This window comes from Epinephelus lanceolatus, chromosome 6, assembly GCF_041903045.1.
Source record: "Epinephelus lanceolatus isolate andai-2023 chromosome 6, ASM4190304v1, whole genome shotgun sequence".
NCBI classification, from domain to species: Eukaryota; Metazoa; Chordata; class Actinopteri; order Perciformes; family Serranidae; genus Epinephelus; species Epinephelus lanceolatus.
The window spans coordinates 30,269,316-30,296,101 of record NC_135739.1 but is presented as its reverse complement, the minus strand read 5'-3'; the positions used below and the strand labels follow the sequence as shown (position 1 = coordinate 30,296,101).

Here is a 26,786-nt window from a genome sequence, read left to right as displayed (position 1 = left end):
CTTCCACTGCAATATTAAGCTTCATTGCTGCCTGTGTAACAATGGGAGGTTGTTAGACACCACAGACCGAAAACACGTCTTTATTTGACAGGCAATATTTCAGTTAAAAGGCAGTAAAATTATTTTGGCTCCAATGTGGAACGATCATGGTGGGCGGGCTGTTCTATCCTCACTATGATCAAGACCTGTGACTAAACATGGTTGACTGACTGACTAAAACGTTAAAAAAATTATATATTTATATACATGAGAATGAAAAATGAAATGAAAAATAACCATCACACAGCTGATACTAAGAGACTCACAGCTTTACTGGTGTTACAGCTACTTGTAAGAGCCTCAAACTGAACATAACGCTTTGCAAACCTTTGTGTAACACAGCTGAGGGTGGTTATTCTGGCACTTCACGACTGCATAAGTGGTAAACATTTGAACATTTCTTTAAAAGCCTCCCATGACTTTCAGTGACATTGATTTGGTATAAGATTGCATCCTATTATATCTCTGTCAAACCAGGCTATCTCTAAAAGTTATGGATCAATTGGGTAAAGAATTAATTACTTTGTTGGTGAAAATCTTGACAGGTGCAAAGCACTGAGTCGAACTTTGGCATCTAGTTTGAAAATTGGGACACATGTCACTCCCCAGCACTATCAGTAAATAATTTGTCCCCTCTAAATTACTCCATATTTGCTGAAACCTACAGATGCTATGGAATTAGTATTTGATATTTATATTTAAAGGAACAGCATGTAAGATTTAGGGGGATTTAGTGGCATCTAGTGGTGGGGACTTCAGATTGCAACCAGCTAAAATTTCTTCAGGTTAAAATTCCTTCAGTGTTCATTGTTGAGGAGGTTTTTACCAGGAGCCGAATTATTTGTAGAGGTCTCTTCCTCTCCAGAACAAACTGACCAGGTAAACAAAACCGGTAAAAATACAGAATAAAACAGTTTCACGTTATAAATCAGTGTTCCTCCTACACTGTTCGGAGCATTGCAGTCAGGCCACAAGCCCCGCACCTGCTAATATGTGCTCAACTTTTTTCTCTGATAACTTACGATCCAGATGTTCAGGAGGTTTTTAGAGGTCTCTTCCTCCCCAAAACAAATGGATCTTGTGATGTAAACCAGTAAAAACTCAGAATACAGCAGTTTCACATTTAAAAAAAAAAATCTGTTTTTCAATGGCTGACACAAAAACAGGAATGGACCCATTTAGAGCCAGTGTTTGGTTTGTCTGTTCTGAGCTACTGTGAAAACATGGCAGTGCTTTGATGACTTGTTTGAAGATGAAAAATTTCGATCATTCACTTCTCTGTGCCAGGATCACAATTTGCCGAAGTCTCATCAATTTAGATACTTCCAAGTCCGCAGTTTTGCCGCTAAGTATTTTTCAGACTACCCTGATCCTACCCCTAAAGACCTAGCTATTCAGCTCTCAATGTCAACCCCTATAATAAAGGTACAGTCTCCAAAATATATAATATGATTCAGAACAATACCAATTATACATGGAATAAGACCAAAACCACGTGGTAAATTGATATTGAAGAAACTATCCCAGAAGAAGTCTGGGATGAAATCATTTCATATATACACACCTCTTCTTTCTCTATACGACATGGGCTTATTCAATTTAAAATAGTACACCGCTTACATTATTCCAATGACAAATTAGCCAAGATATCCTAATGTTGACCCAAAATGCCCTAGATGTCAGTTTTCTCCTGTTTCCCTAGGTCACATGTTTTGGTCTTGTCAATCTCTAACAAATTTTTGGTCGTCTGTTTTGAAATCACTCTCAGCAATAGGGGGTAAAACAGTGACTCCTAACCCGCTAAGTGCAATTTTTGGAATAGTCAAGGACGGGAATGGACTTTCCCGTCTTCAGAAACATGCAATTGCATTTGCATCATTGCTTGCTCACCGTCTTTTACTGCTCAATTGGAAAGGAAAGAGTCCTCCTACCTATACTCACTGGATCCGGGAGGTGATGCTGCTACTGAATTTGGAGAAAACTAGGTACTCTGTACGTGGAGCAGAGGAGAAATATAACAAAGCCTAGTCATCATTTATTAATCATGTTGAAAATCTGACCCTAACATAAATTACTCCGGTATTCTCATAGCTGTTAGGTGGAGCACGGATTAAGTAAAACACATGTGACTCTGACAATGATTGTGATTCTCTTGAGTTGGTTGTAAATACTGACAAAATCTGGTCTAGCAGCTTTTAGTGTGAGCTGGTTGTTGTAGTTTTTTTTCTTTTTTTCCCCCCATTTCTGTGTTGTTTTGCTTTTTGTTTCTTAATGTGTTGGTTTAAAATAATGGCTGATACATATTCTATAACCATCTCTAAAACTTGATTGTCAACCCTGTTGTTGGTCACCTGGATGGGGGGAGGGGGGTATGGGGTTTACACTTATATCTTGATTGTTCAAAACTCAGATTACTGAATTTTTGTATTGAAAAACTTATAAATAAAGTTGTAAAAAACAACAACACAAAAACATGGCAGTGCAACATGGCGATCTGCATGGACGAAGCAGATATAAATGGCTCATTCTGAAGTGACAAAAACACAAGGATTCTCATTTTTGGGTGATTATACACACACACAAAAACCCTCACCTAATATTTTATATTCCATTACTGCTATTATATCTCCCTAAACCCTACATACTGGACCTGTAATATGAGAGTCACACAGCAAACATCACTTTCACCTCTATGGCAAAAAGTCTTCAAATGTCTTCAATTTAAATTGTAACCTACAATTTAAATTAAATTTAAAAACCGAGCTTTTCCCACTAAGTGAACCTGGGTATTTCACTCTTTGACTACCTGAATTGTGGTATTGTCTGTGTTTGTAAAATAATATCAACCCTATTTTTCCAGATCAGACCAGACAGCCTCTAAGCAGATATTCTGTGTCTGGATGCAACATTGGTTAACCAGAAAATCTCATAAAAGTTACAAGAAGCAGAGTGAGGGATGGGGAGAGGCCAATTTGTACAGCTGCAAATTAAATCCACTCTGCAATCCAGTGAAGTGTATATGTGTGCAGACAGAGAGCACTGATTGGAGGTCGGCTGTTGGATGGGATGGAGTGCTGTTACACTTCAAAGCCTTACATCACTGACTGCATGATTCTTTAGCAAATGATTTTATTTTGCATTCAGAAATCAAAATGTGATTTGTCCAAATACCCAAGCCTCTGCTCCTCCTCAAAGCAGCTCAGCCAAGGTGAAACTGGAGCTGCAACAAAAACAAGAAGTGGATTCTTACAGGAGTGGAGTCTGCTGGTTGCTACACTGAGCGCAGCTTTATTCATGTTCATCCAAATACACAATCCACAATGTGATATCACATACATCAACAGTTTTTTATTTTAATCCTGAATAGCAGAGAATCACTGGTTGCCTATGTGGATGGGTTTTTTTTAAAATTCTTTGTTGTTATCTACAACTGCATATAAAGGCACAGTCCCACATACTGATGGTGTTACTTGCAGAAAAGCTCTAAAGTGATCCTATAGCATCATAACAACTAAAGGCCCTGTTCACAGCAAGCTCAATTCAAGATGATAAAAAGAAAAGAAACGACACTAAGAGTTACTGGGATTAATGGAATATTTTGATGGCCATGGAAGCATTATAAAGATTATTTTTATGGGCTTTAGGGCCTTTACTGACAGGTTGGTCAGAGGTGTGAAGGGGAGAGAGGGGAGACGACACGCAGCAGGAGGCCGTAGGCTGGAATTGAGCACACAACCACTGCAGCAAGGACCTTACCTTTGCACATGGGGCGCCTGCTCTACCCACTGATCCACTGGGCACCCTTGTGGAAGCATTTTAATTTAATTAGTTCAATTTTAATTTTCTTTATTTATCAAGCCACACAATCAGGCAATTGGCAGTTGAAATGTAACTCTCTGTATCCCCCTCTTTTATGCTCAAACATCACTCACGTGCATTAAATGAGGGGGGTAGCGCAGGATAAGCCATGGTACAGCGCTTTTGGAGCAGTTTGGGGGTTTGGTGCCTTGCTCAAGGACACAGAAGGCAAACTGACGCCATTCCTGCTGCCTGTCCACACTCCATACTTGGTCAGTATGGGCACTTAAAATGGCGACCCTCTAATTCCCAAGCCAAATTCCCACAGACAAAGCTAGTGCTGTCCCAAAACAGTAGCTTCACTGACTGGGAATCGAACCCAAACTGTGGTGGTGAGAGCACCAAATCCTGACCAGTCATCTCACTGTATAAAACAACCGTTTTTTGCACATTGGGCCATACAAAATTGTAAATTATTACATACCTGCAAAGAAAGGCTTTGGACCACTTTAACCATCAATGACCTATATGGCACAGTGTTCATGGCCTCTGTATTAATTTGTGGGAATATAGGGTTTTTTTGGAAACTGGGGGAAGCAACTCACACGTGGAGGGCATTGGCTGGTTTTTTAGATTGAGGTTTTTACTTATCGTACACTATGCTCTAGCCTACTGTAAAATTTGTATTCTTTGGTTGTGTAATTAAAATGGACTTGCCTTTTAAGCCAGGAATTCTGTGGCCATTAGAACTGTGTTCCTTGCAATGTGAAGGATTTGAAACTGCAGTCAGGTCGTCATGTTTGGAAACAGACTTTACAGTTAACTTGATACATAAAATGTAAAGGTATCCACATTTTGCAGGCATTTTAGTTCACTTTGCATACTTCCTTTTTACTGCCTGGTTAAAACTTGTTCAAAGGGGGAGGTGTTAGTGGTAGGGTGCGTTGAGGGGCCCTGAATTCATGGATTTTCTCGGATTTTCTAATATCCTTACCATGGTTCTGCTGAATGCTGCACATATGAAACTACTTTATATGGTCTGTCGTTGACATTTGGACAGGTCGATTCAAAGTAATAACTTTCCGTATCGAATTTGAGTGATTAGAGAGTCACTCAACGCCGCCCTTTTCCTTTTAGCTCTCTTCCCAGCAGCACCTGAAGGCGCCATGAAACCCTGATCCATTGATCCAGAGATCCAGGCGCCGGTAGGACTCTTGTGTTTCCACGCCTCCCACTTTCACCCCCATTGTGGTGAATCTCCGGCTCACACACACTTTGCCAGACTTCCAGGAGTTGGGACGACTGACCGAAGACGGAACACCAACAACATTAAAGAAATTAAAAACGTGTCTCCTTCCACGCATGGATCTATTTTCTTCTCGTGAGGGTTTTCCGGGAGCTGCGATGGTTTGCTCTGCTGTGAATGTTGGAGACTTGTACCGGAGAGACACGACACACGTCCTCTACGCTGCAAAGTTGTAAAAGTAGTTTCCCTTGAAGTTTTTTCTTTCCGCCACCAGTTCAGACTCGGTGTTTCTCCAGCCTTGTAGACCCACAGCCATCATGGCGAGGCGGACTGGGGACAAACCTCTGTGTTTGACGCCGACTACGCGCGCTGCTTTCCGGGATAAACACCTCCGCGGTCACTGGAGCTTGTTGGCTTTTTCTTGGAGCTTCGTTTTAATCTGCTCGGCTCTTTCTTGTGGATATTGTGAAGCCGAGACGGAGTTTTCCATCCTGGAAGAAGCGCAAGTTTTGGCCGACCAGATGAAAAAGCTGTCCTCTCAGGAGCTGGGAGTCTTTACTATGCAGGTAAACGTGGAGAAGTGTTTTACTGTGCCTTTGCTTGGGTTAAACTGAGATATGCCTGTGCCACATGGAACTGGTTAAAAGGTCCAAACTGGCACAAATACAGGAAAAACAGGGAGATAATGTAATAACCAGAGGGAAACTTTGTTGACAGAAATATTGTAGTGTTACGAAACAATAAGCTCTTTGGTCGCAGAGCAACAACAGGCGCTTTGAAGTTGGGACGCATTTATCTGGGACATCAACACGCTGGAGGTTTGGTGCTCAGGGCGGCTTGTGTTTCACCTTTTATTATTTCCTAATCTGCTGAAAAAGACCAATTTATTCAAACCTCAACCATTTCATCACATCCTGTGTGTGTGTGTGCTGAAAAGGTGAATCAACTGTCACCTACGTTGATTATACCTATGAAACAATTCATAGTGGATTGGCCCCCATCCAGAGCCATTAAACTATGCCTGGTTACAAAGATACACACATGCCATTGTGCAGGTAATAAAACAAGCTGGTTGTATTTTAACGTGCCTTCCAGTGTGTCTGAGAATCTGTGCTTTTGTAGGTCTCCTCAACATCAAATAACAGGAATATAAATCCATTTTTATCTGAGCTGGCTGCAGCTCACAACCCCAAAGGAAAATCAGCTGATGCTGCTCATGATTAAATACTAACAATACATCAGATTTAGTGAGCACATCATGTAGATGGAAACACATTGTCTCCATCAGGGCTGCAGTTAACTACTATTGTCATTGTCAGTGAAGATATTGATGCTTTTTTTGGAATACTTGATGAATAAACTAGTATAAAATGCACATCATGAATTGCCAGAGCTCCAGATGCTTATTTTCAACCAGCAGTCCAAAACCCCAAAAGATAGCAAGATTACAATGATACAGAAATGAAAAAAGCAGCAAAGAGAAGCTGTTACCTGTGATTTCCTTTTTCTTAAATTATGACCATAATCGAAATTGTTGTAGATTAATTTTCTGTCATCGATTAATTGAGTTATTGTTACAGCTCTGATTTCTGCTGACAGGATTTTTGTGTCCTTTTTTTCGTCCATGTTTGAGACATAACACCCATTTTTCTAGCTAGTAGTAACCCCATTGTGTCCATGTCAAGAAATCTTGACCGATCACTGATTTTACAGCAGAAATGATCAGTCATTCATCAATTTAAGAAGCAGATATGCTGAAACTAAATTTTATAGCTTATAAAATGTAAATGTTTGCTGGTTTTCCTAATGATAGTAACAGCAAATCATTTAGTTTTGAAACAAACTGCATTAGATCTGAAATGATAAGTCAGTGAATCGATTAGTTGGTCGACAGAAAATGAAGTGACAAATATTTTGAAAATAAAATATATTTTTATTTAAAAAAAAAAAAAAAGCCAAACACTCCTGCGTTCCACCTTTTCATTTCTGAGGATTTGCCGTTCATGTTTGTCTGATTTGATAATGAACTGGAAGCTTTTGATTTTCGATTATCGGTCGAACAGACAGTAGACATTTTTCACTCTTTTCTGGCATTTTTTAAACAAAATTATTAATCAAGAACATAATCATATTAATCGATAATGAATATAATCATTTGCTGCTGCCCTGATTTATTCTGAACACAGCGAAAACACTACTTTGCCACGTCCATGCGTGCAGATCTGCGTCGAGTCACCAAATGGCAGGAGGTGCAGGGTGCAGTGCCGGCTGCTGCAGGGTGCGAAGGGGGGTGTTTAGCACTTCAGAGGCAGAGGAGCTCACAGGCCCTGAACACAGAGGCGAGGCAGCGGGGGGGCCCTGCCCCCAAATGGTGTTTCATCTTCTCTGCTTCCACACTGAGCCGCCTTCATCCCGGCTCTGGGAGTCGCCTTTGAGGGCTTCCTCTGATCCCCCTGGATCCGCCTTTTGTCACCGCTCATCCTTCCTTGAGCTCCAGTTTGTGTCTCATTCCTGTCCCTCCCATCATTCTCTCTGCTGTTTGTGCAGTCTATCTTTTTATGCTCTGTATTATTTTTGTTTTCTGCCCTTGCTGGTGTGTACAGTCAAAATAATCACCCATCTTTATTTCTCAAATCAGAGTAAACTTGTCCCATCAGCTGCAAAGATGTAAGTAATGCAGAATCATTTTGGCTTTTCTCACTCACTTTATTTTTAATGACACCATTTCAGATTATTTATGAAGGCGTGGATCCGGCATCATCCCCCCATATCGTGGGAAAACAGCTTTGAGGCAATCATGTTGTTGTACAAGCTGTGAAAATCTGACTTGGCATGAAGCTAATGTGAGTTTGATTGAAGCGGTGCATTTCATGGATTTGTCAGAGTGGTTTTCTCCCCCGAATGTGAGAGATGTGCATCCAGTAAAAATAGTCCGCATCTGCCCGTGAAAACAACTGCAGCAATCTGTTGGCCATGCTGTCTGTGTGGACACCTGCTCGGATGCTCAGATGTGGCCTGACTGGCCGTCTGCAGGTGTGTCCGTTGGACTAGATTTCACTTAATCTTTCGGTGTCTTTGGCATTTTGTCCTGCGCAGTTAAGAAGGCAGTGATTTTCCACACTGATTTTCCCCCCTAAAATTAGTTTGTTTTTAAGCGCATCATTAATCTCATGATTTCTGGTGCCACAGCTGACATTCATCATCAGTCTAAGACATTTTTGTGTTTCCTTTTTTTGGCATCGACATGCAACAGTTAATGTTCTACTGTTTCAGATCTGAAAGGTTTTGTTATCAAGCAAGCATCTCGGTTAAAAACGTAACTCTACCTCTTTCCGCTCCACCCCTCATTCTCTGGCAGATGTGTAATTTGAGGCTTTCCTTGTCAGTGCTTCTGAGTCACTGGGTCAACCTTGTTCAATCTGTCATTGAGTTACTTAATTATCAGGGGACGTGAGGACGTACAGTCGACACAGTGTTTAAGCTGACAGGTCAACTTTCAGAGGATGTTCTTCTCTCAGATATGGTGTGAAAGCAGTTCCCTGGGAAGTTTAAATGTTTTTATTTTTAAGGTTTTCTGCTTCAGTCTACTCCACTTAGGTTTATCCATTTTTGTAAATTTCATTAGGCTATGCAACTACAAACTGTAAAGTTTGCTGTAGCGCTGCTTGATTAATGATTGATTAATTGATCATTTTCTTGATTTTTTTTTTTTAATCATTAGTTTAGTCTATGAAATGTCAATCATGCCCATTTGAAATTTCTCAGAGCCAAACAACTTCAGGGTTTACTATAGTGAGTCAAAAATATGGATTTATAGATTAGAACCTGACTGATATATCAGTGGGCCGATATTGGCCTATCACAGGTACGTATCGGTATTGGTGTATGTTGTCCAACACACACTGATATGAAAAAGGATAATGCAGAAAAAATGCCTAATTATGAAATTCCCATTAAAGTTTTCTGTTTCAATGCTCTGATATCATTTTTTACATAAGTGAAACAGTTGACAGTTAAGGTTATTTTTAAACTGTAAATTTCCCGCCTATTACATGTCATCACCAGAAGTGTTTGATAACCATATTTGACGGATAAAAACAGAAAAATATTGGGATTAGAATCTGTCAGAAAAATTCAGTATCAATCCGACTCTACCATCCATATGGTTTAAGTATTTGAAACGATTTAAATACAGATTTTCTGCTGCACCGATACCTCACTATACTTTCTTGCCCTCTCTTCTCTCTGACAGCAAGTTCACACACACACACACACACACACACACACACACACACACACCGCTGCCCACAGCCCTGCCCACTCACAGTGCTGTCCTCTTGTCTCACGTCTCATTCACTCCAGTTGTTTATAGGCTTTCACAGCATGGTTTTGTTTTTACTTGCACTTCATTGCATTTTGAATGTATGGCAGTATCAAAGGCTTTTGAACGTGTCCACTACCACAAAAAAAAAGTTTTAATTATTGCAAATGTTTACAGTCATTCTACTGTTTTCCGCTATCAACCAAATAAAGAAAAGTACGTTGTCATGTTATAACCTTGTTATAGTTATCTTTTAATAAAAAAAAAAAAAATATGCCCTCAATGTCAGTTAAATCGATCTTATCTAAAATGGTACCGGATATTTCTAATTTTTAAGGTATTGTGTCGAAGTTAGGAATTTAGTTTACTGTCATTAATGACAAAGAAATGCTGCAAAATCTCAATTATGAGAAGTCAGAATTGGTGAATGTTTGTGGCATTAAAAAAACAACAACTCTGAAACAATTAAGTATGAAAATAGTTGCCAATAAATCTCTATTTTCAGCTCTGCTTTGCTGACAGGTTCATGACAATGCAGTTATTATAGTTGTCAGGTTTATCGCAATAGCAGTATTTCAGACACATTCCAGTTTCTCCCAAATTTGTATACGTGGTATTTTGATTAGTGTAGCGAAAATAAACCCAGCTGTTTTAGTGTTATGCATTAACATCCATCATTTCCATGTTACATTTTTGTCGTACTTAATGTGTTTTTTTTTTTTAAATTCATTGCATACTGGCTTTGTCTCTCAGAGTATGAATCAGAAAGTTAAGAAATAGTTTTCCACATTAAAAAATGATTGATTACAATAATTCTGAATGATTTCTGCCATGCGTCTCTCAGTGGTTGTTGTGAGAGGAGACAATCCTCTCTCATGTATGTAACTAATGAGCATTTCATGTCAGATTTTATGCAGCTTAAAGTAGAAGGGTTTTTACACAGCAGTTGGATCTAAACATGAAATTTAATCTCCTTTCTTTTTTGCCATGTTATTAAAACACGGGGTTGGTGCCTCTTGACAGCTAGAGCCAGGACCACAGCACATGTTTCCAGCCACTGTTGAGGCAACACACGCCCAAACACATGCATGTACATAGACTGTCACTAATGGTGATGCCAGACAGAGATCAGTCATCACTGTGTGAAAAGTCTGTCTCACTTGCTTTTACTGAGAGGGTATTTACGCCCTGTCGGCTGATTATTTACAAAAGAAATTTCACCGTGTGAGTTATACGGGCCTTAATCCTCAGAAGTGTGGTTTGTTACTGAGGCTGGCCCGTCCTAATTGAATATTGATAGTAATTTGGGGGCAATGGAGGTGTATGCAGTAAAAGAGAAAATTGGGGCAGCTCAGGCACCGCCATTAGGCTGTGATTTTCTGGGTTGGGTTTGGTCCAAGGGCAACACCAGTTGAGGGGCCATCACAGAGCGTTAGATTTTTGGTTCGGGCTGTTTTCACATATCTAAATATCTTCTCTCTTTCTTTGTTTCCACCTGCCTTTATTTTAATCGTCTTTCTTTACTCTCTTGTTTATGCGTCTCTTGGCTGCCGTGTTTCTTCTCTTTGCCTCACTTTCTGTTGAATCAGTTGCAGAGACAGACAGGGAGGAGGAGAAGGAAGGAGGAGGAGGGTTAGAGGATATACAGCAGGACATCAGAATTCATGCTAGGTTCTCTGCAGTACAGCTTCAAAGACTTCTTACTTCTTACTGCATTGCCGGCATGGCTGTGTGCTCAAACAGTCAAGGTTACCAAGAGCCTCTCAGGCCCTCTGCTACATGTCGGACTATTACTATCTCTCAATCATTCTCGCCTTTCCTTTAGAGTCTGTATTTTTATCTGTTTTGTGGTGCAACATTGCGCATGTCCAAGCATATTCTTTTGAATTAATAATATTAAGCTAAATATATGTATGAACAGCTCTCCATCCAGTCACAAACGCCACAGCACTCTATGCAGGGCTGCGTGTTCAGTTGAACAGAAGATTTTAGTAGATATATTCTATGAAAGAAGAGCACACGTATAACATTTTTCTTCACAATAACACTCATCCAAAGGGCAAAAGAACACTTAGGTGTCAAATATACCTCTAAGCACATTCCTGCACATGTCTAGTTCAGGGTTTAATGGGGCTCATTTTGTTGCCCACCCCTCAGGGTACAGAGGTTGTATAATGTAACCAACTATTCCCTGTCTGTTAGTCCAGTGTTGCAAATCACAGAATATAGAAATACCTTGGGTGGATGGATACTTTCTCACTGTTATGTGTTGAATATTTTCACACACAAAGGAGTGTAATATAAAATACTAATCTGAACAATGGTTCCTGGTGAGGAACGTGCTTCACTCAGGCCCATAGGTAGATCACTGAACAGGCCTATCGGGCACAGGCCCAGGGGCCCCTAACTGTCAGGGACGCTCCTGGCCTTCACCTGCAAATGTAACCAGAGAGACTGGAAATGTCCACAAAGAGATGTAAAGGGACACAAAATAACTACAAAAACAGACAAAACAACCACTTCAAGACACAAAACAACTAAAAAAGATGCATGATAACTACAAAAAGACACAATAGCCCCGTTTCCACCAAACACTTTCGGTATGGTACCTTTGGAACCAGAAGTAACCCTTCAGACATGGTACCTAGACCCTAGCAGTTCCACTGCAAACAGTACTCTTAAATGTGGGCGGAGCTGTGGTCACTCACTGCTCTGTCCAGCACTCACTGTATTTCCTCATACCGGTGACGGTGACACATATGAAAGTCTGCACCTTGTTTATCGTTTACAGAGAGAGGTCTGCATGCCGACATTTTCAGAACAAAATAGAACAAGCTGCAGTCAGAGTCTTAGGTCCTTCGCAGGCAAGCGCAGGGGTTTAGTGTTGCCATAGCCCACAGGAGCGACGATCTGCGCTGCTTTTTTTTTCTCAGAGTGATTATTAGGCCTAGAATATATGCAGTTCACAAAATCCGGTCCAAATTGATATAAATGTTTAGCCTGGTTCCAGACCATAGACCCTGCCCACTCAACTGAGTAGGCTTGCATCTCTGGTCTGGCATACTGCAATGAATTTGCGATTTATCTCGTCCAAATGATGGACGAACCAGTGAACGCCGGGGGTCTAGCGATTAGCCAATCAGCGCCACGCTGATGTCAAGCTGTGCGCCGGTGGGTAACTGGTGAGGATAGCAACAATGGCGACCGCTACAGATCCTACAGACCACATTAACAATGCTATCGAGGTATATCGGCACTACTCGCATTAATGGAGGACCAAATTAAGGAAGCTGCTAAACTGGATTTAACGGCGATGCAGCTGGGCGTGCACGACGACGGAGACATTTTAAATGGGCATTGCTCGCTTGTTTTCGGCACCCCCGAGGCATGGATACTAATGATGTCAGATTCTGGGTGTGTCGTTGATCTCTACTGATTGGTTAGGGAAAAATCAAATTCCCTCCCCCTTGTAAATCGCCTTCAATGGAAGCCATGTCAGACTGAAGGTTCTGGGAGCTTCAGTCTGACACTCAGGCTAATAAATGTTTGAAGATCCACTCATTACTAAAAGTGTATGTCATATAAAAACTAAAGTGATGGTCAGTTGTTAAGGTGAAATTTAAGGTGTGCTGATGGATTCATGTCGTCAACTCATGCATTAAGTAACATTACAAGTAAACATTCCACCTTAAAAGTCGCTGGCAGTCGGCTCAGTGAATGAAGTTATTCTTTCTTGGACTACAGCTGCTGTGAGAGGCACCAAAACATCCTTTCATTTTATAGTTGCAGTCTACGAATAAAAGTCCGTGACCGTCCGCTATTGACCTGTCAATGGACTGCAGGGTTCACAGCTCCACCTTTTAGTACCTGTGTGCTAGGTACCCCACCAGAGTGGTGACCAAAAATGGGGACAGTACGGAACGGTTCCATTGGTATCATCCACAACTTTCAATAGTGGAAACGGAAAAAAAGCGAATCGAACTGTACTGTACTGTACTGCTCGGTGGAAACAGGGCTAAAGTTACCACAAAGAGATACAAAACAACAACAACAACAAAAAAGAGGCAAAACCACCATTAAGTCTGTGTGTCTTGCTCCTGTGGAGAGGTGGTGGGGCCTTTTGTGTATCTCTGGGCAGGGGCCCAATGTCTCATAATCTGTCCATGCTAAAGACCTTGGTGTCCATATTATTACTGCTAAACCATCCTCTCAAGGTTTGTGATTCTGTGTGCTGAACGGCGGTGTTTTGCTTAGGTACCAACTAAAGTGGCTGCTGAACTGGACTAGCCTACAGTTTTAGGATTTTTTTCTTGATTTGTTCAAATTCATAATGCAAGTGGTTTTGTCTCTACAAGTGACTCCTTTCACCTTACAGAGCTTATCCATACACTTTCATAAAAACCTTGACTATAGCTGCTTTAATTCAACAGATTAGTCAAATTCATGGGTGAGAAGGCTAAAAGTCTTCTCCATTGTGTACTGTAGTATTTCTTTAGCTTAGATCTAATAACCTGTGTTCATATTTTCATACCAAGTTGAGCATGGTGACAGTGGTGGTAGGTATCAGGAACCACTCTGGATAATATGCTTGAACCCATTTACACCAATGGCAAACACAGTTTTCCCTCTCCAAGTCTGGCTGTTTCACTGCATTTAGTGTCTGCTGAGTTTTCTGTCTCCTATTGTTCCTCTCACATCCTTTCTTTTGCGTGGGATGTTCAGGTCGTCTGAGCTACAGGTGCTTTGCATTAGTCTGCCTTGCATTGCACTGTGATGGCACAACTCCTCTTTTTTTGGCCAGCCATAAATCGTGATGTGTTTGAGCGGTTTATGAGCCTGCGCTGAACTATCTGCACCTCTAGCTCTTTCCATTTTAACTGTTGCTTTTTTCCAAACTGTTTTGGCAGGGAGAGTTTTTAATTTAAAAAAAACCTTTCACACAGTTATTTAATTCTTGTTCCCAAATTGAACAAGTATTTGTTTTTTTGTTTTTCATTTTTATTCAAGCTGAATTGAAAATTAACACGGTTACTCATGATAATCTGTTGGTGTTGGGTGTACATGACATTATTATAGGCTGAACTTTCTCCGTAATTTCAAAGTTAAATTGTTACATTGAAATTAAGAATTGCATTTCTTGAGTCCATTTTTCATGGAGGAACAGGGCTCTCAACCAACAGCTGCAAAGTCCCACAGCGACATCTGCAATGTTTTAAAACTTGGAATGACTTCGACATCAGTCTTCAAACTCTTTGGCCTTTCCAAAACCTGGGGAAACAGCCCAGTTCTGTCGACTATTACCTTTATCATCCGGTCACAATGCAGGAGAGAACACAGCAAAGGGCCACGTTTTCATTAAACGTGGAGCTGCTTGTATGTTTTGGCCTGAGTCCAGGCACCGAGAGGCTCAGGCGCCCCTCGTATCCAACAGTGTCTCCAACCTCCAAAGTGAACACACATCAGACACGGTGACGTCCCCAGACTTGTCGGACAAAACTGGGGATTTAAGTGCTGCTCTTGCACGAAAACCTTGTTGCATCTGCTTTTAAGTAAAACAACCGTGTTTCCAGTTTATCAATCTGAGATATTTAAATTCTCACAAGTGGCTCATTGGGTGGGTTAGTGGGTTTTGGCGTGTTGAAGCTAACTTCTACATCTAGATAAATATAATGAAAATAGTAAATACAATAGAAAGCTGTTGTACATACGAGTCAGAGCTTCTTAAAAGTGTACTAGCAATGTTTGACTGAACACAGGTCTTCAGAAAACCAGGGTCAATAAGTGGACCAGTGGGTTTAAAGCTTAAGGGATCTCTGAATCCAGTGTGAGGTTACGTGTTTCTGTTGCGCTCTTACTGGTTTTTGTATCCAACACTGAGATTTTAGAGATGTGCATGCAACTATTCTTGTGAATGTAACTTTTGTCTTGGCTTCAGGGCTTGGCGATATTCATTTAGGTTTTCGTTTCTGCAAGCTGTTCTCATGCACTGTTCATATTGTTGTATGAAGATGCATTGAACTTTGACGTAACTACTGTAGTTCATTTATATACTCACCTAATGGGACCGTTGAGGCTCGAGGTGGCTTCCTGGCTCTGGCTTTCTTGTAGTGAATTTAATGGTGGCATCAATGTGAAGGACAGAAGTCTCTTAGTTTGTGTTTGTGTATTTTAATTAAAAGAGGAGTGTACTTAAGTATTGTGTGGATTCGTCTTTGTTCAGTCTGTCCCTGTTGGGTTGCTAACACTGATTATCTGTCTGTAGATGTCAGGCTGATGTGCTGTCAAGAGGATGTCTGTACACTACCTAGTTGAAGCTTCAGGTACCATAGCTGTGTGGAATAACCTTTGTTTTTTGAATGTGCATAACGATGACGAGATGATGATGAGGTTGGTGTACTACTAGATAGATGGGTAGGTTACTAAGGAGGAAGTGGGTATGCTCCTCTGCATATTCCAATTGCTTTTTGGCTGATAGGTGCATATACTGTAAAGGACCAGAAGAAGAGGAAGAGGAGACTATATCCAGTAGTGCTCATTTATCTTGCAAACAAAGTACTAAAAGTCTGAAAATACATTGTATTTGTCTAAATTGCCTAGCACTACTTAACTTATTTATAAATATTTAATCCTGCATGAGAACATAAAAAAAAAAACAACTCAAGGGCAACTAAAGTTAGCAGGGTTAGGAATCACCGGAGGCCCCACGATACGATATTATCACGATACTTAAGTCACGATTCAATGTTATTGCGATTTTAAAGGTTTTGCGATATGCTGAGTATTGTGATAATATATACTGCGATATATTGTGATTTATTTTCTTTTTTAAAAACTGCAATATATGTCCCCAAAGGCAAACTTTTCAACATCTGTTTTATCTATTAAAATAAAGGTTTTAATCCGTACATCTTCCGTCAATCTATTTTATTGCAGCAAAATGTTTCTAGTGTTCTGAAAAAAAGCCAAGTGATTGTGAAAGCTACCAAAAGTTTAATTTGTATCAGCAATATTATTAATTCATATAATATAAAAATCAACACTTGGTGCCCATATATCGATAAAATATTGTCCTGCACATATCGTGATACTATGCTGTGTCGATTTTTTTCTCACCCGTAAAAGTTCATTTTATTAAAAACTAGTCACATATCTGGTTTCTGGGATCAATTTGGGGTTAAGTTTGTGAAATTTCTTTCTTCTGTTTTTTTTTTTTGACCTAGCCATGTCCACTTTTAACAGTTGCCAAATGACCTCCACAGAGACCTGAGCAGACATGATGTATCATTCAGAGTCTGGCTTTATCTTTATTTGAATCTACCTGCAGCCCACTTGTACTGAAAACCTACTGAAAGAAAGACACGCAGAAAAACATTTTCAAGGATATGTTTTTTTCCCTCCAGAGCTTTTGGAAAACATGGCTCCCATTCATTTCAATCAAATCCCTTTAATTTCTTTTGCCTGTGTAAGTACAGCCTAGTGCACTGTCTCTTGGCTCCTGCTGGACTGCGGTCGGGACGGAGCATAAAACTGATGTTCTTCCCCTTCTGCAGCAGCTGTTGTGGTTTAAATCTGTCCGTACTGTCGTGGCCAGATCATTTATCTGACCGCTTTTTGATCTGTTTCCCACATTTCCCAGTTGAAGAAGGCCTCTCTCTGTTTGGCCTTGACTGAAATTGGTTTTGCAGTGATTTGCAGCCTCCTCAGCCTTTGCCTTTCTGTGTCTGCTTTTGCTTCTTCTAGATTTCTTCCTGCTTGCATCTCGTTTTGAGCTGCTCTGCAATACTGATCACCTGTAAATGATCTAGACTGATCAATTGCAGTACGATTAAACAAGGTCGGATTAGGAAAAATAACTTCTTTTCAGCTACAAACATCCTGTCATTGTCAGTTCTACCTGAGATGAACATCAGGATGCCAATTGCAGAATTGCAAGCATGCACACACGAGATTAGTTAATGTAATAATAATTCTGAACTATTCTGATAATTGATCATTATTATTTTCCCAGCAAAAATGCCAAATACGCATCAGTGTTAGTTTCTTTAATGTGTTTTGCTGCATTTATTTGTTGCAAATTATCATAATCATGTGAATGTCTTTCATTTTAGAAAATTTGTAGAATAAATTTAGAAATTATGATAAGCAGTTTTTCAAGATTTTTCAACTTTTTATAGACTAAAGGATCCATTGAAAAAATGCTCAGCAGATTAATTATTAATGAAAATTAACATAACTTGTCACATGTTGGCACTTGCTCCCTTCCCGTCACTTTATGTAGAGCTGCAGCGAATTATTATTTCCATTATCGAGCCAGGGATTGTTCTTCCTTTGTCTATTAACTTTAAAATTGTGAAAAATCATTGTCAATTATTGCCAAAACACAAACATATTCACTTTTAAAGTGGAATATGAGGGAGAAAAGCAGCAAATCCTCACACATGTGACGCAGGAACTGGCAAACATTTGTCATTTTTCCTATTTAAATGACTGAAAATATTAGTCCATCAAAAATAGTTGGCAACTTTTAAGATTTATATTGTATTGCATGATTTGTCTTTTTAATATTTCATAGACTAAATGATTAATCGACTGAAAAATAATGGTCTGTTACAACCACACTCTTGCAACATAATTGGTACCTGAATGTAGATCCCGAACAGCTAATTTACTTTTACAGCTAATTTTACTTGTTTTTTTTTGTTTATTTGTTTGTTTGTTTGTTTTTACAATTTTCCGTTTAGTCCTTTATGTGTTAAAAAGCTGGAACGTCATATATTGCCATAAAACCTAAAGATACTCATTATATGATGACATAAAAATAGAGACAAGCAGCCAATCTTCACTGCACATATTCTGCATTATTGTGGCGTGTATGAATTTAAATGATAAATCGATTATTGAAACAGTTACTGATTAATTTTCTGTCTGTTGATTAATCAACTCATCCTTCCAGCACTCATTTTCTGTGTATTAAATGGAGCCCTGTGCACCAACCCTCCAGGTTTTAGTGAAAGTAGCTAACTCGTTCCTCTGCTTATTAAAGAGGAGAACTAATTAACTGGCCGTGTTTAATCAGCTCATTCTCACTTTTTTTTAATGATTCTCCCTCTCTCCACTACCTCTCTCTCTTTATCTCCCATTCACTATCACCCCCTTGGCCACACACACACACACACACACACACACACACACACACACACAAAGTAATAACAAATGCACTCAATGAGAGAGAGAAAAGGATCTTTATTGGTGATCCAGGCTTTGTGTTTTTTTCCCCCTTCAGATTCCTGCCAGTGTTACTTAGTTAGCTCCAACAGGGCTGACCTGGCAGTGTGAGCCAAGGGACCCCAGGCCACCCCTTAGCAAGTCAGTCCCTTCACTCACCACAATGGGCAAGACTCAAAATGAACTCTCCCTGAAAGACAGAAAAAGGGGGAAAGGAAAGAGGCGGGGGCTTGTGGTGAAGGCAAGGGGGCAGTGAGCAAAATACACGACTGGGAGGGCAAGGAGAGCAGAGGGACCAGTTCCCTCCCCCAGACAACATGCATTTTGTAAGGCCCCCATCCCCCTTCATGGTGCACACACACACTCCTGCAGGAGAGGCTTTGCATTCTCGATGAGGAGAGAGTTGGAGCTCCTACTGTGGAGAAGCAGATCAGACTGTTTTTTCATGCCTCTTTTCTCTTTTTCTCTCTCTCTCTGTTTATGCCTGTCTCCCAGGGCTCTGGGTTGCATACATAAACTGGCGGTAAACCCAAACTTCACAGTTGTTGGGAAGCCTTGTTTGCGAAGTTGTCTTGAATTTCCGTCCATGCTTTTATGCCTGTTTGCAGTATTCTTGTATTTGGATAGGTGCATTTTTTTGGAGGTGAAGATCTGACTGAATAGGTAATTGTGACTTTAGGGTTCTTCCTCGAGGCAGAGGATTGTTAAGAGTGCAAGGGAAGACTGGTGGAAGAGATGGTATGCAGCAGTAGCAGCCAAAAAGTAGCAGTTCGCTCACATTGAGGAGCCTCATACACAAACACACTCAATACACACACAGCAGTTTGCATCTTTGTGACGTTGAGGAATTACATGACACCTCTCAGACTCGTTGTGGAGGTCAGCTCAGTTAGTCTAACTTCTGTCCTCATGGCCATGCATAAACATAGCAGTATCAGCCGGTTAAAGGTGCTGTCAGTAATGAATCACTTAACTGGCTGCTGGGATTTTGAGTTTTGCTCCTGCTGCTTTGAAATGCTTTTTACTTTCCATTAAACTCTTAGTTGTAGATTAATTTCACAAAAACAAACTGAAGGCAGAGGAAGCTTTGAAAGCTTGAACGCTGGTGTAGAGTTGGTGCATTTGTTAGACAGGTAAGCAGCCTGTGATGTAGCTAACATCAATCATAGGATGCATTTACACTGGTGATATTTGGTCCGCTTTAAACGAACCGAACTATCCGTAGAAGTGGACCAGGCTTCCTTTAAAGCGGAGTTGTGTGAACGCTCATTTGAACTCTGGTGTGGACCAAACGAGTGAACCCTGGTCCGCTTGAAAACTGGGGGGCTTGGTTCACTTGCAAGTGAACCCTGGTGCGGTTCGCTTACAGTGGGAAATGCAAACGGACTGTCCAGTGAACCAAAGAGAGGAAGTGTACAAAGACAGGAAGTGACGTAGATCGCAGTGGATTTTGGTGTTTGGTGTTTTTTTGGTGACCAAGCCGACTGAAGGGGATGGATTTCCGTTTTCAGTCCTGGTCAATCGATGAGCTGGGTTTTCTTCTTCCTCATGCTTTTTTTCTTCCTGGTCAGTGGTTGTTTCGGGCAATGCTTCCCCCAAACAAGCAGCTGTTGTAACTGTGTGACTTTGTCCAGGCGGTTTGGTCCACTGTAATAAGTGCAGTGTGAAAGTGAACGTAACCAAATGAAGACGTGAAATTTTTTGGCATTCCCCGCCCAATTGAACCAAGTCCCCCAGACTATCCTGGTGTGAATGTGCCCATATAAGCCGGGAAATTAAGGTTTGCAAATGTCTGTCTCCAACCACTTTTATTAAAGTGGAAATGGACAAGGTTTTTTACATAAACTAATTATTATTAAGTAAATGTTGTTTGCACCATGTAATGGTTATAAAAAATGCCACCATCTGCAGTAAGGTTGGTTCCCTATTAGCCTCACTTTTACTGTGCAATTCTGTCTGCCATAAGGTATGATCTCCAGGGGAAAAATAAAGGCTCATCATTATATTGCTTTGCAAGACAACAACATAACAAAGTTACAATGTCAGTGACAGCTGTGTTCATGCCTCCCATCTTCTTGCCAGCATTAGATATCCTGTCCATGGTGCTGGACTAATGGTGCTGGCTGCTAGTTCCGAAACGACATTGGGAATGTCGTGGTTCGCCCGTGTCTCAGTCCGAATAAAGATGCGACAGTTCTTTGTGCCTTGCTGCAATGTCGGCCTTAGTCTCGCATGCCCCATCTTGTTGGAGATCGTACGTATGCAAGACAGATGGTCAAGAGCGGCATAGCCTTTAGCTTAGCTTATAGCCCCACTTGCTTCCCCCACTTCTGCTTCCATTCTCCCCACCACAGCCGCTGTCTTCCTCCCGAGACATGGTCTTATCTCCCCATGGTCTGACGGTCTCTGCTGCTAGGAGATTGCATGTTGTGCCGATTCTTTGCGAGATCATCGCAGTTTTAGGCTAAGTATGCCTCAACTTTACTAAACAAGCAATGGTAAAAAAGACGCAAAGAGTTATAAAGAGGAGCAGCTGCACTGCCATGTTGGTCCTCAGCAATAATACCGCATGAAAATACTGGGGAGTGTGGGTATCGGTTGGAGCTTAACTGCCTCAAGACATTATTGGAGGATTGATGCCACTTTCATATCTGTTTACTAAGTATGAATTAGAAGCTGAGAGGTGATTAGCTTAGCTTAGCATAAAGCCTGGAAGCAAGGGGAAACAGTCTGGATTTGTAAGGTCTGTGGCTGTCATCTTTTCATACTGAATTGTTCTTATATAATATTAGTGTGAGATAGATTAATGAACCTTTGTCACTTGTTTCTGTTTCTTTTGGTTTTCCTTTGTACCTTGAGGTTGACGATGTCTGCACCACAGTTCCTAGTTTCTCTTTTGTCTATCTTTTCAATCTTCTCATCTTCTCTGCTCCTATTCCTATCTCTCGGTGTAATTGTGTCCTCCGGCGGTGGTATGTGAAACTGTCCTGTGCCTTTTGTCTTCTGGTGGTTCGTCTCTTTTAGAGATAAGTAAGGAAGCGACCCGGGCTAATGAGTTGAACTTTGGACTTTCTGCCTCTGTCTCTGTCAGACGAGGCTGGCTTGGAAGATGAAAAGAGATGCAGTGTTTTTTTTTTTATTCTTGCAGAGAAAATGGCAAAAGGGGAAAATGTGATACAGCTTGCTAATTAGGAGGCAGGAAGGAGTATCAGGGCTTTGGAGTGTGAGATGAAAAATGGGTAGACTGCTTCAGACACTTTGAATGTTCCAAACACATGTAAACACCTGAAGTCACACTCTTACACTATCTCCGTCTCTACCTATACATGCACATATTTCACATAAACACAGACTTGTATAAAGCTGCATGTACAGAGCGGCTGCAGCTGTGTTTAGCTATCAGTGTCTATGAGCTCAGTTATGTTTCTGCCAAACGAATGGCTTATTTGATCTGGACTGACTCACAAGAAATGGAAGACGAGCATTAGGAGAGCCAAACAGGCTTTGGTGTTTAACACATTTTCTCCTGCTGGCATATCAGTATGACCCCAAATCACCAAAGAATTCAGCTCATTTTTCCTGGCTGTTATGAAGACAGTGTTGTCTTTCAGAAAATCTGTTTTCAATCTTAGTTTATCCAGAACTCCAATATGATTTTGACAGAATTGACAAGCCATGCAGACATTTAGACATAAGGGGTGTGTCCAGGTAGGGGTCTTTGCCAATATCTTAAACTATGATTGGCTAGCTGAGCGGGACTTTTGTTGCAATTTGTGTTGTATTGTAGATTTTAAATTTTTAACAATATTGTCAAAACAATTTTTCATCCAAACAGGCTAATTTATTTTCATTTTGTTGCTACTTTCTACTTTGACTTTATTTTTGAATGTGCAGTAATTTCTTTTGTATTTGGCCTCCAATGCGAGGTACAGTTTCTTTCTGAGGACTTTGTATGGAAGCTTAACATTACATTTGTATGGTGCCGCTTTGTTATGTTGTGATGGTTAGGTCTGTTTATCTTAATTTAAATTTTAAACTTAATACCTGAAAGACACAGCAATGTTAAGTAATTAAGATAGATACGAATAAACTAATGCTGACGCACGTACTTCCTGCCACCCCTGCTAGGTGGCATTTGTTGGATTTATACTTTTGCAGCAATGACTCTACGTTGACATAGAGTGCATGCTGTACTCTACAGCATAACCTGATGTGCACCTCCCCAAAAAAGAAATAACATGTCGCGGCGACACAGACCTCTTGTCTAATGTTGTAAACTGAAACCATTTCCCTCAAACAAAGCTTTTATTTACTTTAATTTCACAGATAATAAATTGTGAAGACAATAAAGCCTCCACAATATAGCATTTCAAGTCTTGTGTGTAATATATCCTTCAGGGATTTATAGTTCGTTATTTATCCTAGCTTCATATAAGCAGAGAAGATCTCTGCTTCTTGCGAAGCTAATTTATACAATGTAAAATTTTTTGTATGGAAAACGTGTTTAGCATAAGACAGTTGTTTTGTCAGTGAACCTTGTGAGTTGTAATAGAGCAGAATTTTGTAATGGTACTTTTGTTAAATGTTGTTGTTGTCCCTGGCTTCATATGAATAGAGGAAAAGTCTGCTAGCCGCTAGGCTAATTTATACAATATAAAATGCCATAGGCTTGTGCTAAAAACATTAGCATGTTGTATTTGTGGGCAAAATGTGTCCAGCAAAAAACAAATGATTTGTCTGTGAATGCTGGGAGCTATAGTGAAGCCAATTTGTGCACTTGTGTTTGAAATTGTCTCTATTGGGGCGTCGGTGGCTTAGTGGTAGAGCAGGCGCCCCATGTACAAGGCTGTTGCCGCAGCGGCCTGGGTTCGACTCCAGCCTGTGGCCCTTTGCTGCATATCACTCCCTCTCTCTCTCTCCCCCCTTCCCGCTTGTCTGTCCTGTCAAATAAAGGCTAAAAATGCCCAAAAAATATCTTAAAAAAAAAAAAAAAAAAAAAAAAGAAATTGTCTCTATTAAGCCATGTGTAATGTGGGCTGTGCATAGAGCTTTTCATAGACAATTATAAATCCCCAAATCAGTGCCCCACTTATGCCACCACAGTTAGAAAAGTCTGGACACACCACTTACTGCTAGCTGACTCTTCACTGAAGACTGCCAGTAACTCAGCATCACAGTGGACATTTCCTCCCCATTGAGATGTCAGCCCGTCAGAGGAGACAGCTCATTTAGGTCAGACATGAAAACTGAGTCCTTAGGTTTTTAAATGTATTCAGCTCAGTATTAAAATGAACTATAATGCCTCGTGATGGGTCCCAGACTCATAAAAACATATTGCTCTTGTTGCACGGGGACCATCTTGAAATCATCTTGCAGCACATTTTACGTCTTGGCCTCCTGATTTTTCTTTCTGGCTGTCTCAGTGTGTGTGTGCAGGTTCTCTTTGTGGTGCTCTCTGGTTTGATTTCACTGCAGAGTTACAAAAAAAGACAATCGGCTGTTTGGTTAAGAAGGCAGATAGGATAGTCTGGTCTGTGTCTTATCACCTTGTTGGTTCACATATTAGGCTCCCTGTGTAGACCAGTAATTTATCCTTTTATTAGTTTCCCTCAAATCAGTTAACAATTTTTGGTGCAGTCTGAAATATCAGATTTTTTCATGGATAAATCTCTACCACCAAGGAATTATGTGTTTTTATGTTTCTGGCAGCAGCATCATTCATCCTCCTGTTTACTGTCCAAAAAAAGCCCCACTGTCAGCCTGTGTTTGTGTGTCTGTTAACCCACTAAAATCAGCACTGGTGGTCCAGCAGACAGGTCTAATGTTCAGCCAGTGGTATAGCACACGGGTCAGTTGCACTACTTAAGCATTCAACTGTGTCTCTTCTCCAGTAGAAGCCCAGTAAACTCTTTCTACAAGAAACCTATATCTTATCCAGTCCTTCCAAACTTCTGTCTCCCAGACTTTCTTTTCTTTCCAGAAGGCCTGCTCGCTGCCAGGTTTGGCTGCCTGGTCCCATGCCAGCTTTTCTCAGTCTGTCTAGCCCTGGTGTTGGCACCGTCAGCCAGCTGGGGTTTCTGTTGGCATCTCTTGGCAGCTGAACAGGAGATGAACTTCGTTTACACATTCAGCCTTTCCTCTACATTTTAAGGAACTTGCTTATTTACATGTGAATAAAAGTTACAGTGAAAAATTCCAGAAAATGTGATATACCATTAAAACTTAAAATGATCTTTTTATTTTAATGTTCCACATTTAATCATAGACCTTTTCACTCACTGAATCTTCTTAAGATTTCTTTGTTAAGTGTCAAAGCTGGCGTCCCCGTTTATATTATAAGCTGCTAATTAGGTTTCTTTTATGCTTGGTATATCACAGAAGATGTCGCTTCTTATGTTATATAACAATAACAACATCTGTTCAATTTATAGGCCGTTTGAATACTTTTCCACACTTTGAAGCAACAGACATTTAAGTAGGGAGTTTTTTCCTGGATCAGGTTTCTACATTATTGTCTGCTGCTCTTTTTTCACACGATTACAGGAATAAAATCTGTCTGAGACTTCATTTAATTAATGATCACTACAACAGCACACTTACTACTTGTTTAATAGTTACTAAAACTGAAAAAATTGCAAAACAGGATTTCGCAGCATTCAGGTTTATAGATTTTCAGCATAAAGGCACAACCGTATATGGATACAGAGCTAAATCCTCTAAGTGAAGCATGCAGCAGCTGTAAATCTGATCTGTTTGGTGCAGTTTATGTTCGTGTGAATAAATCAGATCTCTTACCCTTTCTGGAAACGTAAATCGGACAGTGTTATTTGGTCTATGTGTGAGAGGGCTTTTAGACTGATACTGAGCTCTGTGGGAACAGGAACCTCCGTGTGTGTGTGCGTATGTTCCTGTGTGTGCCTACAGGTAGTATTGAGTTGGTTTACATTCCTTTGCTGACATGTGTGATAGGGTTGATTGATATGACAACACACCGATTAGCATGAGACAGTAGAAATTTGTCATCTAGAGTTGATTTTGCTGTACTGTGTATATCATGGGAGCGGTCCTTCCCCTTGTTAACTTGGTCTTTAAAACAGTTATTTATGACTGCAGCAATAATAGATTGATTGTGGGGAAAAAAGCGTAAAAACCGTACTAAAGAACCTTCATTAATATAGGCCTATATTTTATCTACAAGTGCACATCACACACTGAGCGAGCCGCCTGTTAATGACGCTGTCGGCAAAGCAGTAATGATTGTGCTAAGTGGCTAATGGGCATGTAGCTACTTACGTGTTTCAGATGATACATCATGTTTGTAGTCGACCAATGAAGATGAGTTTACGTATCACCTTTGTATCACCTTGGGTTCATCCTTCACCTTCTCAAAATGATCCCCACTCTTTGGATTTCCTGCCCGACATGTTATTAAGTAGCCTGTGTAATAACAGCAGGTACCAGTCCTGTAAATTAGGGGCCGTACACATGCTGCGTCCTTAACTGTCTGGAAAATGTGAGTTCGGGCACTGGGTGCTACTCCTGTGCCTTTTTCGTGCCAGCTTTCAAGAGCGTGGTGGCGGGTTGCATCTGAGGTTGCTAAGCAACCTTAACAAGCGTGGTATAGCCCATTTACCTGAAATGCAGAGTGCAGAGCTGATCTTCTTCCAGGTGCTGTTTATGGGTGTGTAGCCCTATTGTTAGTGGGCCAGATACAAAGCTCTGGGCAGCCCTGCGGCAAAATGATCAACTTTTCCGTATTTCAGACTGAAAATTTATGGAAGAAGAGAAAGATATCTGTCGGCTGTAATTGGTTTGTTTTTGCTCCTATTTTTCACAAGTTCATTTTCCGCAAGAGTGGCCTTTACTTGTGACCAGTCCAAGGCACACCTGTGTCGTAATGACGCTATTTAATCGGCATCTTGATATGCCACACCTGTCAGGTGGATGGATTATCTTGGGAGTGGAGAAGTGCTCACTAACATGGATTTTAACAAATTTGGGACCAAACTTGTGAAAAATGGGTGCAAAAACAAAAGTGTTGTTATATTTTAGTTGATATAAAATGACATGCTGTCATTTACTCAAGCTGAGAATGTGAATATATGAATGTTTTTAAGTGTTTAATGAGGTCCCAAACCAGGCATTTTGATTGACCGT

At 40.5% G+C, this 26,786-nt stretch overlaps 1 protein-coding gene across 1 annotated transcript in view; it reads left to right on the top strand.

Annotated features, from left to right (window-relative positions):
• The first annotated feature begins 5,078 nt into the window (after positions 1-5,078).
• Positions 5,079-26,786, top strand: part of cachd1 (cache domain containing 1) — a 117,539-nt gene continuing 95,831 nt past the window's right edge. The window contains exon 1 of the mRNA XM_033621949.2: positions 5,079-5,649. Coding sequence (XP_033477840.1) covers positions 5,401-5,649 — 249 coding nt within the window. The 5' untranslated portion in view covers positions 5,079-5,400. The remainder of the gene's footprint in view (positions 5,650-26,786) is intronic.